This window comes from Nerophis lumbriciformis, linkage group LG38 (genome assembly GCF_033978685.3).
Source record: "Nerophis lumbriciformis linkage group LG38, RoL_Nlum_v2.1, whole genome shotgun sequence".
NCBI lineage: Eukaryota > Metazoa > Chordata > Actinopteri > Syngnathiformes > Syngnathidae > Nerophis > Nerophis lumbriciformis.
Window position 1 is genome coordinate 1756852 of NC_084585.2, and position 22310 is coordinate 1779161.

At 40.3% G+C, this 22310-nt stretch overlaps 1 protein-coding gene across 12 annotated transcripts in view; it reads right to left on the minus strand.

The window, feature by feature from the left end:
- Window positions 1-22310, minus strand: part of cast (calpastatin) — a 113423-nt gene that overhangs the window by 30586 nt on the left and 60527 nt on the right. For 6 of the 12 annotated variants that reach the window (XM_061932677.2, XM_061932678.2, XM_061932681.2 and 3 more), the window contains exons 2-6: window positions 12132-12191; window positions 6135-6257; window positions 5826-5927; window positions 5569-5688; window positions 62-112 (exon numbers count right to left, since the gene is read on the minus strand). In XM_061932677.2, coding sequence (XP_061788661.2) covers window positions 62-112; window positions 5569-5688; window positions 5826-5927; window positions 6135-6257; window positions 12132-12191 — 456 coding nt within the window. Of the gene's footprint in view, window positions 1-61; window positions 113-3632; window positions 3658-5568; window positions 5689-5825; window positions 5928-6134; window positions 6258-12131; window positions 12192-22310 lie in introns of those variants that run through there. The other 6 variants (XM_061932683.2, XM_061932684.2, XM_061932682.2 and 3 more) reach the window with 3 other exon arrangements.

Genomic DNA, 22310 nt, shown 5'->3' on the forward strand with positions numbered 1-22310 from the left:
TTAAGCACAAAGCAGCAAACAACATGCTATCATGCCTTCCATAGCAGAATGCCACATTTACCTCCTTGGCCCCTGTTGTTCTTGGTGCCTTGGGAGGAACTTCCACTTTCACCTTTAAAGAAGATAAAAAGAAAAGAATGCATTAGAAAAAAAGCGTGAAAAGTCAAAGCATCACTCCTGATTATGTTCCATTCCAGCACAGTTCAATGAGATTTGAATACTAGTTTTGTTTATTTAAAATTGCCTCAATAGAAGCACAGTTCAGATGGACACAGTCAGAGATGTATTAATTGTACATGTTCAGTATTGTGGATAATGATTACAGGAGACGTGTCCAGGGTGTACCCCAGCTTCCGCCCAAATGCAGCTGAGATAGTCTCCGGCATCCCCAGCCACTCAGTATTGTACAAATGTCTTCCCTTTTTGCGTGTTGACTATTAATATCTGAAACTGGTGTAAGGAAATCTTGAGGATGCCAAGTCATCAGATCCACCTGTTTGCTTTAAATATGCACATTGGAATGTACACTGTGTGCATTACATTAGTTTAGTATCAAGCACAAGATGAGCTAGCAATTACTCCGTCACGCAACTAAACAAAATAATCCTCTGCATCTTAAATACTTGAGAACTGAACAGCAACACAAACAATGGCAATAAACATAAATGTAAAGTTTGTACACAGCAAGTGTCAGTTATACTGAATTAGCATGTACAGGTAAGCCATAATCGCTAAATCGTTTAGCAGTCATTGATTGATTGATTGAAACTTGTATTAGTAGATTGCAAAGGAAGAGAATAGATGATATGAAACAGTACAGTACATATTCCGTACAATTGACCACTAAATGGTAACACCCCAATACGTTTTCCAACTTGTTTAAGTCGGGGTCCACGTTAATCAATTCATGGCTAATCATTCAGAGGCTATTTCAGGCCTGGGCAATTATTTTGACTCAGGGGCCAAATTTAGAGAAAAAAAATGTGTCTGGGGGCCGGTATATCTATTTTTAGGAACACTAATACAAAACCTCACGATAATGTGATTGAATGCTAAAAACATTATGACAGACCGCCTTAAAAAAAGGAATGGAATTTAAAAATGTTTTACTGAATGAGACGCCAAGAATGGACATGAAAATAAAGAATGTGGGATTTACAATATTAACTATAAAGGATAAAACACTGAATATTGACAACATATGAACGTCACACCCCCTCTCCGTCGACATATTTTACAATCAGGCGAAATGCAACAAAATAGCGAAATATGAACGCGAAGGGTACAAATAAACCCACCTACAATCTGATATATGTGATATATCACTAAGCTTTAGAACTTTGTTGTGAAAATCTCCTTCCGCATTTCAGGCTGACATTCTGAAAACACTCTGTGGAAACGCTCCTCCACCCACACTGCTTGGTGCCTGCTGTGACTTAGATGACCATAGTAACTAATTAGATGACCATAGTAACTAATTAGATTACCATAGTAACTACATACCTGCCAACTTTTGAAATCAGAAAAACCTAGTAGCCAGGGTCCAAGGGCCGCAGGCCCCGGTAGGTCCAGGACAAAGTCCTGGTGGAGGGTTCAGGGCTTTGCCCCCCGACGCAAAATGATTATTAGCATTCAGACAGGTTAAAATGTTGCTAAAACCATCACTTTTCTATCAGTCACAGTGACTTTTCAAAACAAAAATATTACAGCAAAAATCATATGGGTTGATTGACATGTTTATTCTGTAAGCTAACTTCAATAGTTTGAAATTATTTTGACAGTTAATGCCAGTTATCCTGTCAACCTTTCACAAGACTTCAATTTGTTAGGTAATTGAAAGTATAAACAGTATAAACACTTTTTACAGTAAACAAATGGTAAAACAGTACTAAACAATTCCATAAAAAAAAAAAAAATTGGTGTCATTATTAACTTTCTGTCCAAGCTTGTATAATCTACTGCCTTGTTCAATTGTAAAAAATATTCTGTGCCTAAAATTCACATTTCTATCACAATTATCATACTGTAAACATGGTAAGCTAACTTCATTAAAATTAATAGTCCTGTCAATAGCATGGAATTGCAATTCAAATGTAGTTTTTTTGTAAGCCTTTCAAAAGAATTCAAAATATGAAAAATTCATGAAAATTAATTTAAGCCATCAGACACTTGAAAAGTGGCACATCACATCTCTAATGTAATCATTTGAACTTTTCAACAGAAATAGCACTGCAAAAATATTAAGGACATACTTCTGTATTTTGGTAGTTATGCTGTCAACATTTAACAAGATTTCTTCAACTTGGACTTGAAAGCATAAATAGTATAAACACTTTTAACAGTATGTCGTGCTGTGAAATACAGCCGACAGGATTGCGCACCAAACACGAAGCAAGACCAAAGCGCATGGTGCAGGAGAACAAAGGACTTCTTTCATTTAAGGTTTGTGATAAACCATGAAACTCATTCGTTAAAAGGACTCTATAGTAATATAAAGCGAATTTTTCTGGACATTATCATGCAAGAAAAGTTTATTTTTGGGACCGCGATCACCGCGTAATGATTTTTAAAGGTTGCATTACAAACATTTAACTGTCCCATGTGATCAGCCAGTGCGATTGGAAATCCATGCTCAATTATTGCCTCCGTAAATAAAACTTCGGCATTTATCACATCCAAAGAATCTGTTTGGGCGACGAAAAACGTTGAAAGTTTTCCACTTGTATCGCTAGCAACGGCATTAGACTTGTGTTTTTTTGTCCCAACGTGGTCTTTTACATCGCTAATTCCTCCGTGTCCGATCGAAAAATCTTGTCTGCACAAGGTGCAATTCGCGTAGTTTTCACCCTTTTTTTTTTTTTTATTAATGAAAAACCGTATTTTTTATCACTGCAACCGTAACCCGGAATAGGTTGATGAAAACCGTACGAATTACGGGAAAACCGGAGTAGTTGGCAGGTATGTAACTAGAATATCATGCAAAAGCGCAGATTCCAACCATTGAAATACATTGTATAGTTCAAGACTTACGGTCATTAGAAAACATGAGTGCACATCATAATGGCAGCTACAGTTTCCATCTTAAAGATCTAAAAAAAAATATTTGAGAATGTCCGGCGGGCCAGATTGAAAAGCTTAACTGGCCTCATGTGGCCCCCGGGCCTTCATTTGCCCAGACCTGGGCTATTTAGTCAAAAACACAACTGTCACTTCAAACTATAATAAAAAAATGGATATTAATAAAATACAGAAATGTAGGAGAAGTCAATAGTGCTTCAAATATTTTAAAGTGGCAGGGAAAATAACATCGACGCGCATAAAAACGGAAGTGAAACTTTCAAAATAAACTGTTTCAAAAGCAAGAGTCTTCACTAAAGATGTAACAATAAACATTATAATGATAGACCATAACATTATTGTAAAACGGTGATTGAACAATTGCCATTATATATCAATAAAGTTTGTCTAAGTCTAAACTGACGGACCAGAGAAGCTCGCCAACACTAGCTAGCTTAAATGCTAACACGAAAAAAATACATTACCGTCTTTCTCCAATAAATAACGACATAGCCCAATATGAGCTAGTATAAACACATTACTGTGTCAATGATTAAGAATAAGATTAAACTCACATGACGCAGTAGGCCTGTGAGCTCAGGACAGAGTGATCGATCGATCGATTGATCGATACTGAACCAACGACAACAGGAAGTTGATTAACGTGACGTCACGTAAACCGGACGTGACACACCCAGCACACGTGGCTTTCGATGTAAAAAAAAAAAAGAACAAAAACTTTAACAAATAAAAACGAAAGATTTACAAATACATTCAAATCCTGAACAATAGTATTATATAACATATTTCTTCTGCCAAGAAAGTATATTGTGTGACTATTTATTTATGCATAATTAAAAAATAAATAAAACTCGGTTATAAGTGTTTATGAGTCATTTTTAAGCTAATTAAACAACACCGTGACAATAATGTAATATATGATAACATAATACAAATTAATTTAAAGAGCGTTGTTACCCTCATGCAAGACAACAATATAAATATAAATATACGGTCAAACAAATACAAATCAACACTGTTGGAGACTATTATTATCTTTTGACAATGATACATCTCTTGTATTAAATGTCATTATCTTGTGCCTAATGTTGTGTCCGGTGAGTGTAAAGCATCCATTAATGCAACAAAAGAAATGAAAGACCCAAAGTAGGAGAAATATATATTTTTAGTTTGAGTCAAGCACATGGAATTCTTGACAGAAAAAAAAAAAAATATATATATATATATATACTGTGTGTATATATATATATATATATATATATATATATATATATATATATATATATATATATATATATATATATATATATATATATATATATATATACACAGACATATACACACACACATATATATATATACATATATATATGTATATGTATGTATGTATGTATATATGTGTATATATATGTATGTGTATATGTATGAATGTATGTATATATGTGTATATATTTGTGTGTATATATATATATATATATATATATATGTATGTGTGGGAAAAAAAATCACAAGACTATTTCATCTCTACAGGCCTGTTTCATGAGGGGGGGTACCCTCAATCATCAGGAGATTTTAATGGGAGCATTCGCATACCATGGTTTATATAGGGCACAGAGTGGGTGGGTACAGGCTGGCCTAGGGGCGTGGTGATTGGCTCATGTGTTACTTAGGAGGTGTTTCCGTCTATGGCGGCATGCTGTTACAATTTCGCTGCGCTTGTTGAGGGATGACAGGTCTGGACGGTAAATAATAAACAGTTTCTCTTTCAAGCATAGGTTGCATCTTTTATTACCACTATTGTAAGGTGTGCTGGATGCAAGAATTTGCCATGTTATTGAATATTCAACATTATTGTCTTTGAGGTCCCAAATGTGTTTGCTGAGTTCTGTGGTATTTCGCAGGTTTTTGTTCCTGAAAGAAATGATGCAACCTATGCTTGAAAGAGAAACTGTTTATTATTTACCGTCCAGACCTGTCATCCCTCAACAAGCGCAGCGAAATTGTAACAGCATGCCGCCACAGACGGAAACACCTCCTAGGTAACACATGAGCCAATCACCACGCCCCTACGCCAGCCTGTACCTACCCACTCTGTGCCCTATATAAACCATGGTATGCGAATGCTCCCATTAAAATCTCCTGATGATTGAGGGTACCCCCCCTCATGAAACAGGCCTGTAGAGATGAAATAGCCTTGTGATTTTTTTTCCCACACATACATATATTGTGCTCTACTACAGTATCGAGCACTATTTTTTGGATAACCTTATTAAGACATATATATATATATATATATAAAAATAAAGATATGTATATACACATCTTTATGAAGTGTGTTGTATTGCAAATACAAGTCCTGGTACAACAACACAACCAGTGAGAGAAAATAGAAGAAGACAAGTTGACTTAACACGAGGAGCATCAGAAGCAAAAAGAAGCAAGCTGATGATGATGATGATGATGGTGATGATGATGATGATGATGATGTACCTTGGCTGATTGTTTTGGCGACTCTTTGGATGTTGACAAGCCAACATTCGCTGATGCAAGTGAACTGGCCGCTGTTCCAGTAGCGGGAGCAGAAGGCTTGATGGTGGACACAGACGAGGTCTACAAAGCAAGGCCACAGAGTTACCGTACATCATGAAGTCAATGACAACAGAAGGTGCTTCTGACAGACGTTGGATGCCTCAAGTGACAAAATGCAGCCATCCAACCCCCACTGAGCGCGGCGGCTAAAGGGTTACCTGTGACGTGACTGAGGGACCACCCCTGGTCCCAGTTAATGTCATGTTGACTACAGTAGACCCGGCGGACGACATGTCAATAACAGTGGGCTTGCTGTTAGTCTACAAACCAAGGAGCAACATGTGTTTAATGGACCACATTTGTGTGCTCAGCTCAAAAAGTTGGCAGCAAAGTCAGCGGAGATATGACGACACACGCCAGAAGGAGAGCAAGCGAGCAGTCAACCGCCTCCAGACGCGCCAGAAACACCGCCACCGGAAAAAAGGAAGCAGGAAGTTGGTGTTCCACTTTCACTCGCATCAGTCTACCTCCAGTGGAGCTTTATAAGACCCCTTTCCTGCTGGCCGGGTGGAAGTACTTCCTGCTGTGCCACCTGTGGCTGTGGTCAACCCCTTTAGCTTTGTATCCATGCTCCATTCTGACGGTGTCCTCTATAACGTACCAGGAGGGGAGACATCCATCATCTACCTTCATACACAGCTCATTGAATAGGCCGATACCAACCATCCATGAGTGAGGTCGGCCGATACCAAAAGCGATAGTGATCACATGTATTAACTGCACATTTTTCTGCTATTGACATTGTAACAATATCAACTAGGGTTGTCCCAATACCGGCTATAATATGGAAGCCATATTATAGCCATATTTTGATGAAATCACTTCCTGTACAGGTGGGAACGGCCATTTTGAAGAGGCGGGGCCCCCAACGTCACATCCTGTTTACATCCTGTACACAAGCGCATGGCCATTTTAAGCTTTAGCGGCTAGCTAAAAGTTTGTAAATTGTTTGCCACTTAAGTTTGTGAATTGAGGTTCCACTGTATAAGGTTAGGTGAGTGGCGATGGAGACACCTAATTAGATCCTAGCTTGTCAGTCTGGGCCATGGGGGGGCCACACTTTTTCTGCAGGCCAGCTACTTTTCAATGGACCAAGTGGAGGGGATCATTCATATATATCATTTATATTCATTTATTTATGAAAGAGAGGTTAACAAGTTAAAGGTGTTTAATGATAATACAAGCATGTTTATTTCATGAAGACAAGAATATAAGTTGGTGTGATTGTGATGACTTGTATTGACTGGAATCAGACAGTAGTGATGATAACATCCACATTTTACAATGGAGGAGAAAACAAGTCTTATTTGTCCAGCTTCCATACTCCTTTTTATACACTTTACACTAAATACATTGGCGGCAAACTCCGTAGCTTGCTAGCTTGTGCGCGCTAGCTTTCTGAGACTCTTATTTTGTTAGCGCAGGCACGACGAAGCAGGGCTTTTATTGTGAAGACAGGAACTGTGTAGTCGGTCTTTAGAGTTTTGACAACAGGTACGGAGCGAGAGTCGGTTGAAATAAAAAGTGTTTCTGGCCTTCCTGTCGGTCGTTTATTCTCAATAATGATCTGGCAGCAGCCAGCGTCATCTCACAAGACCCTCGGGTGTTGTCAATGTCAATCACGTGACGTCTTGGTGAAGATTGATGATCCATCATTTTTAAGTCTAATTTTTTAATGCCTGGCTGGCGATGGACTGACACACCCTCCACCATCCACTGACCCACCTTCCACCATCCACTGACACACCCTCCTCCATCCACTGACACACCCTCCACCATCCACTGACACACCCTCCACCATCCACTGACACACCCTCCTCCATCCACTGACACACCCTCCTCCATCCACTGACACACTCTCCTCCATCCACTGACACACTCTCCACCATCCACTGACACACCCTCCTCCATCCACTGACACACCCTCCACCATCCACTGACTCACCCTCCTCCATCCACTGACACACCCTCCACCATCCACTGACACACCCTCCACCATCCACTGACACACCCTCAACCATCCACTGACACACCCTCAACCATCCACTGACACACCCTCCTCCATCCAATGACACACTCTCCTCCATCCACTGACACACCCTCCACCATCCACTGACACACCCTCCTCCATCCACTGACACACCTTCCACCATCCACTGACACACCCTCCACCATCCACTGACACACCCTCCACCATCCACTGACACACCCTCCACCATCCACTGACACACCCTCCTCCATCCACTGACACACCCTCCTCCATCCACTGACACACCTTCCAGCATCCACTGACACACCTTCCACCATCCACTGACCCACCTTCCACCATCCACTGACACACCCTCCACCATCCACTGACACACCCTCCACCATCCACTGACACACCCTCCTCCATCCACTGACACACCTTCCACCATTCACTGACACACCCTCCACCATTCACTGACCCACCTTCCACCATCCACTGACACACCCTCCTCCATCCACTGACACACCCTTCCCCATCCACCTAATGGCCACCCTCGGTCTGGGGTCTAAAAATAAAAACAATGTCAGGCAGAGGGGATCTGCATTTGTGATCGGTATTAAAATGAACTAATCGCCAATTGCAATCTTGTACTTTTTAATGAAAATTGGCCGATGGATCGGCACTCCCTATTTATAACACCCATAAAAGTAGAAAAAGTGTTATATCCACTGCTTTAACACTAATGTGGAATACATTGAGAAGACAAGTTGTCAAGACTGGGTCCGGGGTGTGTGCTTTTCCAGGATGCAACGGAAAGTTGGCACGGGCGAGACGGGAATTAAGGTACATGATTTATTATTATCAAAAAAAGGAATAAATGAAAGCGCGCACAGTGGCGGAGAATAAACTATGAAATTAAACAAAACTTGCAAACTATGGCTTGAATAAAGAAAACTTACTTGGCATGGACAAAAAAGGAGCAGCGTGAACATGGACATGAAACAATGGACAGAGCATAAATGTGGTGTGAGGTCGTCAGGACGAACAACAGAAAATGAATGAACTTAAATACTTATGGACATGATTAACAACAGGTGCGTGACTCAAAACAGGTGCGTGACATCACAGGTGAAACTAATGGGTAACTATGGTGACAAAACAAAACAAAAGTGCACAAAAAGTCCAAAAATAAAACCTGATCACACAGACATGACACAAGTGGAATGAAAAAAGTCTATTTTTGAATGTGAACATTGTGGCAAGTGGTAAAAGTGCCTGTATTGGCCTCACTTTATAATGGAAATGCTTTACTATGACTTGAAGCGCATATAGTGTAGTGTTCCAAGTACAGTACACGACTGTGATGAAAGCCAGCCAGCTGTAAGGTGACCTGAAGAGGCATTCAAGTGGGGGCAAAGGTCACCACCCAGTAAGAGTCACTTATAGCTTCAAGTAAAACCTTTCTATAAATAACAAACTAGCTGTGGACCTTTCACAGCAAATCAAGGGGCTTCCATGATTCAATACATGTGTACTAGGGTTGAATGGTATACTGGTACTAGTATAGTATAGTATCGCGGTACTAATGAATCATTTTCGGTACTATACTCTGTTTGAAAAGTATCGCTTCCCACGCATGACGGCGCGTCGTCACATGATGACATTGCTGCTTTTAAAAGCAGAGGAGCATGTTGGGCAGCGCACACACACAGAGTACTTACAAGCAGACACAGTGTGTAGACAGAAAAGGGAGAATGGACGCATTTTGGCTTAAAAAGTCAAGATAAAGGTGAAGTTATAACACTGAAACACCCTCAGGAAGAGCTGCTTTAACACATGGCTAGCTAGCTAGCGGTTAACGTCCATCCACAGTGTTTTAGCTACTTCTAAATCACTAATCCTGGCCTCCATGGTGACAAATCAAGTAAGTTTCTTACAAGTAGCATTATCACTGGAGGACGAGGAATAGCTAAACATGCTTCACTACACACCGTAGGAGGATACAATATCTCACCACCGTCACAATGTAAACAAATGCCATGAGTGGATCTACACCTGACATCCACTGTAATGATACCAAGTACAATAGTCGATACTACTATGATTACATCTATACTTTTTATTGGCACAAAATATTTTTTCGTTTGAAAAAAAATTCATATTATGTTTATAAACTCAGAAAATACAAACCCTATGAGTTGGGAAATTGTGTTAGATGTAAATATAAACGGAATACAATGATTTGCAAATCCTTTTCAAGCCATATTCAGTTAAATATGCTACAAAGACAACATATTTGATGTTCAAACTCATAAACGTAATTTTTTTTATTTGCAAATAATAATTAACTTAGAATTTCATGGCTGCAACACGTGATAAAGTAGTTGGGAAAGGGCATGTTCACCACTGTGTTACATCACCTTTTCTTTTAACAACACTCAATAAACGATTGGGAACTGAGGAAACTAATTGTTGAAGCTTTGAAGGTGGAATTCTTTCCCATTCTTGTTTTATGTAGAGCTTCAGTCGTACAACAGTCCGGGGGTCTCCGTTGTGGTATTTTACGCTTCATAATGCGCCACACATTTTCGATGGGAGACAGGTCTGGACTGCAGGCGGGCCAGGAAAGTACCCGCACTCTTTTTTTACGAAGCCACGCTGTTGTAACACGTGCTGAATGTGGCTTGGCATTGTCTTGCTGAAATAAGCAGGGGCGTCCATGAAAAAAATGGCGCTTAGATGGCAGCATATGTTGTTCCAAAACCTGTATGTACCTTTCAGCATTAATGGTGCCTTCACAGATGTGTAAGTTACCCATGTCTTGGGCACTAATACACCCCCATACCATCACACAAGCTACCTTTTCAACTTTGCACCTATAACAATCCGGATGGTTCTTTTCCTTTTTGGTCCGGAGGACACGACGTCCACAGTTTCCAAAAACAATTTGAAATGTGGACTCGTCAGACCACAGAACACTTTTCCACTTTGTATCAGTCCATCTTAGATGAGCTCAGGCCCAGCGAAGCTGACGGTGTTTCTGGGTGTTGTTGATAAACGGTTTTTGCCTTGCATAGGAGAGTTTTAACTTGCACTTACAGATGTAGCGACCAACTGTAGTTACTGACAGTGGGTTTCTGAAGTGTTCCTGAGCCCATGTGGTGATATCCTTTACACACTGATGTCGCTTGTTGATGCAGTACAGACTGAGGGATCAAAGGTCACGGGCTTAGCTGCTTACGTGCAGTGATTTCTCCAGATTCTCTGAACCCTTTGATGATGTTACGGAGCGTAGATGGTGAAATCCCTAAATTCCTTGCAATAGCTGCTTGAGAAAGGTTTTTCTTAAACTGTTCAACAATTTGCTCACGCATTTGTTGACAAAGTGGTGACCCTCGCCCCATCCTTGTTTGTGAATGACTGAGCATTTCATGGAATCTACTTTTATACCCAATCATGGCACCCACCTGTTCCCAATTAGCCTGCACACCTGTGGGATGTTCCAAATACCGGTAAGTGTTTGATGAGCATCCCTCAACTTTATCAGTATTTATTGCCACCTTTCCCAACTTCTTTGTCACGTGTTGCTGCCATCAAATTCTAAAGTTAATGATTATTTGCAAAAAAAAAAATGTTTTATCAGTTTGAACATCAAATATGTTGTCTTTGTAGCATATTCAACTGAATATGGCTTGAAAAGGATTTGCAAATCATTGTATTCCGTTTATATTTACATCTAACACAATTTCCCAACTCATATGGAAACGGGGTTTGTACCTCCCTGGACACATGAGGACTTTGAATATGACCAATGTATGATCCTGTAACTACTTGGTATCACATCCATACCTAAATGTGTGGTATCATTCAAAACTAATGTCAAGTATCAAAGAAGAGAAGAATAAGTTATTATTACATTTTAACAGAAGTGTAGATAGAACATGTTAAAAGAGAAAATAAGCAGATATTAACAGTAAATGAACAAGTAGATTAGTAATAAAATTTGACAGTTTGTCCCTCATAATGTGTAGAAAATAATAGGTGTATAAATGACACAATATGTTACTGCATACGACTAATTAGGAGTCTTTGTTTATTTACTTACTACTAAAAGACAAGTTGTCTATTTTATTTAAGGACTAAATGACAATAATAAACATATGTTTCATGTACACTAACATTTTTTGTTACAATAAAGCCAATAATGCCATTTTTTGTGGTGTTCTTTATTGAGAAAAGTATCAAAATACTAAATTATTGGTATCGGGACAACCCTAATGTGTACATATAAAAAAAGTAAGTAAAGGGTTAAAGAACTTGTCACTCAGGCCTACATAGGAGGAAAAGCAACATGTTCTTCCTTCTTTCAGCTGTGCTCTCACAGCAGGGGGTGCTGGCACAGGAAAGGCAGCAACAAAGGCACACATAGTCTACAGGGGTCAGGGGTCAGGGGTCACACATAAGGGCGACTCTTGAAGGAGGAAATGTTGCGTACCTCACTCTGCACCGTGGACACCTGGGCTGCAGGTCTGGACGTGGTCTGTTTGTGCTGCGACTGCAAAGACACACAACACACTTGTCAGGACAAAACTATAAATACTCTTATTTGCTTCCACAGTCTGAGGATATAAAGATCACACGTGGGAAAGAATCCAAACATTTCAGGTGTGATATGTTGCAAATGCAGCAAAAGGAAGATCAGGTGTGACTCACTAACAGACTTAGTCACTTTCTATTTAGTTGAAACATGTGCAAAGTGGACGTTATAAAAAAACATCTAAGCACCAAACTTACATAATTGTCATGATTACACCCATCTTTGCAAAGCATGATGGGTAATATGCCAAACACTCTGTAACATACTTCACCATGTTGGGCGCATTTTATCTGTTGCTTCTGAGTCAAAGAGTTGTCCCCACCAGACAAGTTGCACTATTAATACACACAGAAAATACAAAGAGTGTCTATGATCATTATTGGGAGGCAGTGAATATTTGAGCACTGCATGATTCAATTGGACTTTGTGATTGACAGTCCATTCTCCATTCAAAACAATTCTCAATTTAAAATCATTATGGCTGGCAGTTTTATGATTAACTATGTGTCTCCATAAAATAGATAAATGGCTCTAATACATTATTTATACATTACATTTATTTTTTATAAAGTAAATCTGTACAGCAGATATGATCATTTACATCAACAATATGTCAAATTGATTTTTGATTTTTTTTAAATTGATTAAGAATCGTTACAAATAAGAATTGCGATTAATTCGAAAATCGATTCTTTTTCACACCCCTTCATGGGACTATCAACTACAGGGTCTAAGCTTTAAGACGGGGGTGGCGAGCTAGCGGTGGATGGTGGATGGTGGAGGGTGTGTCAGTCCATCACCAGCTAGGCATTAAAAAAATACATCTAAAAATTAGACGTGACTTTGGTCACTTGATTGACATTCAGGGCACCCGAGGGTCTTGTGAGATGACGCCAGATCATTATTAAGAAAAAACGAGAAACATGTTACGTCTTGGACGCATGGTTGAGATTGTGTGTTCCTTCCAAGGCAGAAGACAAGCAGGAGCGGTGTGCAGGTAAGATTTAAGTATATTTAATAAATAAAAGGCAGGACAAAAATACAAAACTGAGGACGCTAGCAAGCGTGGAGCTAAACAAAAACCAAAATGTCACCAAGGGTGAAAAAACGGGGATTCTGGTCGGCAGAATAATATAAAGAGCGAGGAGCAAAAACAGGAGGACGTAAATGTTGCCTATTGCAAACATTGACCCAGCACTTACTGCTGGGTGACAGGAAACTACAAAGGGGAGTGATTAGCCAAAACACCTGGTGGAAACACTAATTGCAAAACTAAGACAGGTGAGGAGAATCAGTGCCCATGGAAACCAACAATAAACAGGGAAAGAGGGTGCACCCAGGAAACCGACTAAAACCAGAAACATAACCAACATAAATCATACCATGATCCGGGTAACGGATCATGACAAAACACTTTTTATTTCAACAGACTCTCGCACCGTACCTGTTGTCAAAACTCTAAAGACCGACCGCACAGTTCCTGTCTTCACAATAAAAGCCCTGCTTCATCCTGCCTGCGCTAACAAAATAAGAGTCTCAGAAAGCTAGCGCGCACAAGCTAGCAAGCTACAGAGTTTGCCGCCAATGTATTTCTTGTAAAGTGCATAAAAAGGAGTCTGGAAGCTGGACAAACTTTCATGTGGTATTGGACAGGAAGGCGGACTTCATTGTAAAATGTGGATGTTATCATCACTACTGTCTGATTCCTATCAATGCAAGTCATCACAATCACACCAATTTATATTCTTGTCTTCATGAAAGAAACATGCTTGTACATCATTAAACACATTTCACTTGTTAACCTCTCTTTCATAAATAATAAATATAATTAAAGCTGCAAGCAGCGTTGGTCGGGCCCGCATATTTGGCAGCTGCTAGTCCTAATCTCAGGAAACAGAGTGGACCGACACCAGCAGATGACATGGCACCCCAAACCATCACCCAACCATGCAAATTTTGCATTTCCTTTGGAAATCGAGGTCCCAGAGTCTGGAGGAAGACAGGAGAGGCACAGGATCCACGTTGCCTGAAGTCTAGTGTAAAGTTTCCACCATCAGTGATGGTTTGGGGTGCCATGTCATCTGCTGGTGTCGGTCCACTCTGTTTCCTGAGATCCAGGGTCAACGCAGCCGTCTACCAGCAAGTTTTAGAGCACTTCATGCTTCCTGCTGCTGACCTGCTCTATGGAGATGGAGATTTCAAGTTCCAACAGGACTTGGCGCCTGCACACAGCGCAAAATCTACCCGTGCCTGGTTTACGGACCATGGTATTTCTGTTCTAAATTGGCCCGCCAACTCCCCTGACCTTAGCCCCATAGAAAATCTGTGGGGTATTGTGAAAAGGAAGATGCAGAATGCCAGACCCAAAAACGCAGAAGAGTTGAAGGCCACTATCAGAGCAACCTGGGCTCTCATAACACCTGAGCAGTGCCAGAAACTCATCGACTCCATGCCACGCCGCATTAACGCAGTAATTGAGGCAAAAGGAGCTCCAACCAAGTATTGAGTATTGTACATGCTCATATTTTTCATTTTCATACTTTTCAGTTGGCCAACATTTCTAAAAATCCCTTTTTTGTATTAGCCTTAAGTAATATTCTAATTTTGTGACACACGGAATTTTGGATTTTCATTTGTTGCCACTTCAAATCATCAAAATTAAATGAAATAAACATTTGAATGCATCAGTCTGTGTGCAATGAATAAATATAATGTACAAGTTACACCTTTTCAATGCAATTACTGAAATAAATCAAGTTTTTCAAAATATTCTAATTTACTGGCTTTTACCTGTATATGAATGAGGTAGACCCCCCCCACTTGGTCCATTGAAAAGAAAAAGTGTGCTTTAAGACAATGGAAACAAAGCAGGAAACTGTTCAGTTCTCTACTTGATCAACATGAGGGTAAATACTGCACACCTGGGTGGTTGATGTAATGACATCTACAGTCCAATCAATGAGGGCTAACACTTATGATGATTATTTTGCAGGTAGCAAAGACAAGTGTTTGGGCTTAGAGCAGTCTCTAGGCGGATCCCAGCAACGGTGCAGGGCCCGGCCCAGTTCCTTCATGGAGGTGCCATTTAAAAGAGGCCATAAGAGTATAACTGCAGTGTATTGTCAACACCTAACCCAGCCAGTCTGTGAACATTATTATTATTATTATTATTACACTGATGTCTCAGCTCTCTGCACAACTTGTTGCTCATTGTTTGTTGCCAGGTGCCTTCCAAAACCAAACACACGCTCAATCAGAAGGCAAACTTTCAAACTTCAACATGCTGTTGTGTTGTTGTGTTCCACATGATTCATGTCTCAGCCTTCCCGGTAAGGTCTATTCAGGTGTACTGGAGAGGAGGCTACGCCGGATAGTCCAACCTCGGATTCAGGAGGAACAGTGTGGTTTTCGTCCTGGTCGTGGAACTGTGGACCAGCTCTATACTCTGGGCAGGGTGCTTGAGGGTGCATGGGAGTTTGCCCAACCAGTCTACATGTGCTTTGTGGACTTGGAGAAGGCATTCGACCGTGTCCCTCGGGAAGTCCTGTGGGGAGTGCTCAGAGAGTATGGGGTATCGGACTGTCTGATTGTGGCAGTCCGCTCCCTGTATGATCAGTGCCAGAGCTTGGTCCGCATTGCCGGTAGTAAGTCGGACACGTTTCCGGTGAGGGTGGGACTCCGCCAAGGCTGCCCTTTGTCACCCATTCTGTTCATAACTTTTATGGACAGAATTTCTAGGCGCAGTCAAGGCGTTGAGGGGATCTGGTTTGGTGGCTGCAGGATTAGGTCTCTGCTTTTTGCAGATGATGTGGTCCTGATGGCTTCATCTGGCCAGGATCTTCAGCTCTCACTGGATCGGTTCACAGCTGAGTGTGAAGCGACTGGGATGAGAATCAGCACCTCCAAGTCCGAGTCCATGGTTCTCGCCCGGAAAAGGGTGGAGTGCCATCTCCGGGTTGGGGAGGAGATCTTGCCCCAAGTGGAGGAGTTCAAGTACCTCGGAGTCTTGTTCACGAGTGAGGGAAGAGTGGATCGTGAAATCGACAGGCGGATCGGTGCGGCGTCTTCAGTAATGCGGACGCTGTATCGATCCGTTGTGGTGAAGAAGGAGCTGAGCCGGAAGGAAAAGCTCTCAATTTACCGATCGATCTACGTTCCCATCCTCACCTATGGTCATGAGCTTTGGGTTATGACTGAAAGGACAAGATCACGGGTACAAGCGGCCGAAATGAGTTTCCTCCGCCGGGTGACGGGGCTCTCCCTTAGAGATAGGGTGAGAAGTTCTGTCATTCGGGGGGAGCTCAAAGTAAAGCCGCTGCTCCTCCACATGGAGAGGAGCCAGATGAGGTGGTTCGGGCATCTGGTCAGGATGCCACCCGAATGCCTCCCTAGGAAGGTGTTTCGGGCACGTCCGACTGGTAGGAGGCCACGGGGAAGACCCAGGACACGCTGGGAAGACTATCTCTCCCGGCTGGCCTGGGAACGCCTCGGGATCCCCCGGGAGGAGCTGGAAGAAGTGGCTGGGGAGAGGGAAGTCTGGGCTTCCCTGCTTAGGCTGCTGCCCCCGCGACCCGACCTCGGATAAGCGGAAGAAGATGGATGGATGGATGGATGTTTCTTTGTCCGAGTAGCTGGAAGTCCTCCTGTAAACGTGTGTGTGTGTTTTGTCCATAAATGTACTCAATGTGTGAAATATACTTCTTGGATGGTTGAACAACCTTTGCAAATGCTACAACTATAGGATTTAGATACAAATATTATCCAGAACTACATAAAGTGACAAAAATAAGCCCGGTCTTTCACGAAGGAGACTCCATTAAAGACGATTGGATTTTCACACATTAGTTATTTGAAGTTGGTAGTATTAATGTAATGGTCTTGACAAATAAACACATTTCCATGAAAGAATAATAATAGGAGTAATTTTGAATGACCCCCAGCAGGCATGTCCTTTAAAAGGGACTTTGAAACAAAGTTGCAAAATAGTTTTATGTGTAAATTCAGACAACGTCGGTGTCTAAAGTTGGATCCAAATTTGGATTTGACCACATTTCAATGGTCAAATCAACGCCACAACTTGACATTGAATAAACAAGCATCTTGTTTCAAACCTTGTGTTTGTGTTGTAGAATATTGCTTGGAAAATGACCTAAATTCAATGGTCAACTCAACGCCAGAACCCAACATTGATTAAATGTTGTCAAAAAGCATGTTGTGTCAACGTTATGTTTGCGTTGCTCAACATCAGGACTTAATTCCACTCTTCTCAACGTTGTTTCAATGTCGTGTGATTGATTGAGACTTTTATTAGTAGATTGCACAGTACAGTACATATTCCGTACAATTGACCACTAAATGGTAACACCCCAATAAGTTTGTCAAGTCGTTTAAGTCGGGGTCCACTTTAATCAATTCATGGGCCTTTAATTCAATCACTTGATTGTTAAGAACTGTGTGGATTTTCAACTAAATTGGTTTTGGGGGCCACATTTCCAGAAAGCTAAAGACCGGGGGGACAGACGTCTCCCTTCACTTTATAGTATATTTCGGAGAACTGGTGTCCTCTACAGTGGACATTTGAGTTTGGTCTATTTTGTCAGAGTTACAGGAGCTATTTGCTGTTTTCTAAAGGACCTCGGCAAAAAACTCATTAAAAGATCATCTCAATGACAACATTTGAGGAATCTGCTGCAAGTTTTCTGAACTGAACTTGTAAACCCATCCATTTTCTACCGCTTGTCCCGTTCGGGGTCGCGGGGGTGCTGGAGCCTATCTCAGCTGCATTCAGGCGGAAGGCGGGGTACACCCTGGACAAGTCGCCACCTCATCACAGGGCCAACAAAGATAAACCCCCCATTAAATATGCTAAAGAGAGGACCTAAAATGGAAGCTTGAGGAACATTGCTAATATGACTAAAGAAGTTGAACAAATGACTACTGACTGCATGTGAAGTAAACAAGCTAAGGCAACACCTCAGTTATAACACTTAATCACATTACGAAAAAAAAACATGTATCTGCCAAAAAGGAGAGGACTTAAAGGGGTGCCTTGAGGAACGCCTCAGTTGTAAATCACAAGTTTTGGCCCGAGTGTTCTATGTTTGCTAGTAAGATTGAAATGTCAGTGCAAGGATCAGCCAATGTGTTTACAGTGGTCCAAGTTCCCCCCACTGTTTTTAGGAATGTGCTGGAAAATGTTTGTCTACCAAGTTCTGAACCGAACTCGGGGTCCTGTAGGGTGACATTCCCCGGCCGGATTTGGCCCCCAGGCCGCCAGTTAAATAGCCCCGGTCTATATTGTCAAGCAATTTCTGATGAAGTATCCGAGTGCACGACAGTACTCGTCTGCAACCAGCAGAGGCGCTGTGGACAGCTGGAGGAAGTTGCTCCACATCACAGGTGTCAAACTCAAGGCCCGGGGGCCACATCTGGCCCGCAACATCCCTTTATCTGGCCCACAAACACCTGGAAATGATATATGGCAATAAAATACTTCATATTTTCTCACAAAATGTTATTGATTTTTTGCATTTTGACAGAAAAAATATATGTACTGCTTGAAATTGCATACCTTTTAAACTTTATTTTGTATCCATTATTGCAACAAATATTACAGTATATTATCATACTTTCCAAACATGTCTTTCTCTAAATAAAAATAAATACTTAAATATCTGCTTGAGTTGTGATTTTACAGCAAACTGCCCATCAAATTAATACAAATGACAATACATTTTACGGTGTTCTTTACAGCATATTACTGTAAATTGAAAAAAACTACCATTTTTTTTTACGTTAAAATTCTGTTGACTGAGCTGCCATATTTTTACTGTAAAATCTTGTTTTTAACGGTGTATTACTGTAAATGGGAAGACGGTACATTTGTTTTTACGGTAGAAAAACTGGTAGCTAAGTTGCCAGAATAAAAAAAAGAATGTGTACTGTTTTTTCATTCACAATATAATGTCGTAAAAAGCAATGTCAGTTCAACACAAAAAATGTTTTCGGTACTTTGATACTTTTCTAAATAAAGGGGACCACAAAAAAATGGCAGTATTGTCTTTATTTGAACAAAAAATGTTAGGGTACATGAAACATATGTTTATTATTGTCATTTAGTCCTTAAATAAAATAGACAACTTGTCTTTTAGTAGTAAGTAAACAAACAAAGACTCCTAATTAGTCTATGCAGTAACATATTGTGTCATTTATACACCTATTATTTTCTACACATTATAAAGGACAAGTGGTAGAAAATGGATTATTAATCTACTTGTTCATTTATTGTTAATATCTGCTTATTTTCTGTTTCAACATGTTCTATCTACACTTCTGTTAAAATGTAATAATCACTTATTCTTCTCTTCTTTGATACTTGACATTAGTTTTGGATGATACCACACATTTAAAGTTAAAGTTAAAGTAGCAATGATTGTCACACACACACTAGGTGTGGTGAAATTTGTCCTCTGCATTTGACCCATCACCCTTGATCACCCCCTGGGAGGTGAGGGGAGCAGTGGGCAGCAGCGGTGCCGCGCCCGGGAATCATTTTTGGTGATTTAACCCCCAATTCCAAGCCTTGATGCTGAGTGCCAAGCAGGGAGGTAATGGCTAACCATTTTTATAGTCTTTGGTATAGGTATCGATCCGATACCAAGTAGTTACAGCAGGGGTGTCCAAACTTTTTCCACTCAGGGCCACAGACTGAAAAATCAAAGCATGCGGGGGCCATTTTTATATTTTTCCTTTTTTAAAACCAATACAATATATAGGGTTTTTTTTTTAAACCTTTATGGCTTTCCTCAAGTTTGGTCCCCGGTACCCGGAAGGGTCTCAGTCATAAAAATGTTAGAAATAAGTCATAAATTATTATTTTTTCATTTAACGCTTGCATCTCGATATCAACTTCAGGTCTGTCTGTCGTTATAACGTTTTTTTAAATGTTCTTTTTATGTTAATGCCCTTTATGTCAAAACCCTTATTTATATGTTAAACACACAAACTATGCAACATTTTCCCCCAAAACATTTCAAAGTGAAATATTTGATGTGAAGTAATTGGAACCTTAAATAGGTCAATAATTCATAACCATAAAAAAATAAAAAGAATAAGTGTTGAAAATAAGCCAAATTTCATTTTTTTAAAAACTTTTAACGCTTAAGTCTATAGATCTGTTGATTATAAGATTTTATAATTTTTTCATTTTTTGTTTGTTTGTTGCCCTTTTTGTGAAAGAAAACTTTGTTTTGCACAAAATATGCAATATTTCCCCCTCAAAATATTTCAAAGTGGAATTGTTCCATTGAAGTAATTGGAGCCTTCAATAGGTCAATAACAGTCCGCACGGCAGCTTTGTGTTATTAGTGTCAACATTGCAACTTTTTCTTGTTACATTTCACCCGTTTAATCTTTTATTACACTTTTTCGTGTTTTACATTTTTATCGTAGTATTTTCAGAATGTGCCGGGGGCCGTTAACAAATTAGCTGGGGGGCCACAAATGGCCCTCGGGCCGCACATTGGACATGCCTGAGTTACAGGATCATACATTGGTCATATTCAAAGTCCTCATGTGTCCAGGGACATATTTACTGACTTTATAAACATAATATAAATAAATAAAAAACCGAAAGAAGATTTTGTGATGCTAAAAAATATCGATGTAATCATAGTAGTATCGACTATTGTACTTGGTATCATTTCAGTGGATGTCAGGTGTAGATCCACCCATTTGTTTACATTGTGACGGTGGTGATGTTTAGTACTTTGCATGTTTGTGTCACATCGCGGTGAGGGAAGTCTTGTCTTGGTTTTTTCTGTCTTGTGATCTACATGTTTTATTTTGAAAAGCAACTCCTCTTGTTTCAGATCACGGGTCCTTCCTCTTGTGTCACCAGTCTGACGTCATTCCTGACCCTTGATTGTTTCCACCTGTTTCCCATTACCCTCATGTTCTTTATAAGCCCAAGCCTCCCCTTGTTCTGTGCCAGATTGTCTCGAGCTTTCGTGCCTGTCTTGCGTTCCATGTCCCTGTTCATGTTCATGCCTTGCCTTGTCTCACGTCTACGTCCTTGCTCCCAGAATATCCCACGCTGTAATTTTGAATTGACTTTTTTCCTCCCTCAGAGCGACTTTTGTTATCCTACCTTTTTCTACCGCAGTGGTGAGTTATTATTTTTCCTTAAAGATTTTTTCCTCAAAGTTTGTTGAGTGATTTTTTGTTTACATTGATTAGAGTAGTTAAGTTTTATAGTCGTTATTTTCTTCCTCCTGTTTGGAGCGTTTTTTGTAAAATTTTTTGATAACAGATACGGTGCTAATTATTTCGTCCTTATTTTGTATTCCTCCTTTTTTTTGGAGTGATTTTCGGTTTTTCCCTTTTGGAACATTTTTGTCGATAGTATTTTTTGTATTTTATAGTAATTGAATTTACTCGGCTCTGGAGGCTTAAAGAGTATTTCAAAATAAAAGCTTTATTTGGAATCACCTCTCTGCATCTGAGTCCCTTCCTCCGTCCAAGCCTGACAGTTTGGCACTTTTTAGAGGCGGTATAGTACTGAATATGATTCATTGGTATCGGGGTACTATACTAATACCGGTATACTGTACAACCCTACTTCATACACTTTTGCTGCATGCAATACAAAAATAGGTGAGGAGTTAGTTGAGGGCATGCAATTATAATCATATTACACACTTTGCTTCAACGACAACAAGAAAAAGATGCATTATTTATAGTTGAATATTGATGAAGAGAAGAAATAATAGTGCTCAGGGCATCACCCGGCCTCATGTTAGTCATGTGCTTCTGCTTTCTGCAATAATATTGTTGCTAAGTTAACAAAAATGTGCTGACGGAACTTGAATGCAAGTTTCTACAGGCTGTGAGATTTTCATTGTGCCGAGTTAATGTTAAGCAAAAACCAATCCTCAAAGAGGGTATTTAGTACTTCAGTGGTGTACATTTGTCCTTCAGGTGTGTGTTGTCTTGCTAAAAAAAAAAAAACAGAATTCTAGGAAATATCCCAGTTTCCATACTTGCGTGAATGACGTCATCGCTCGGTGCTATACTTTC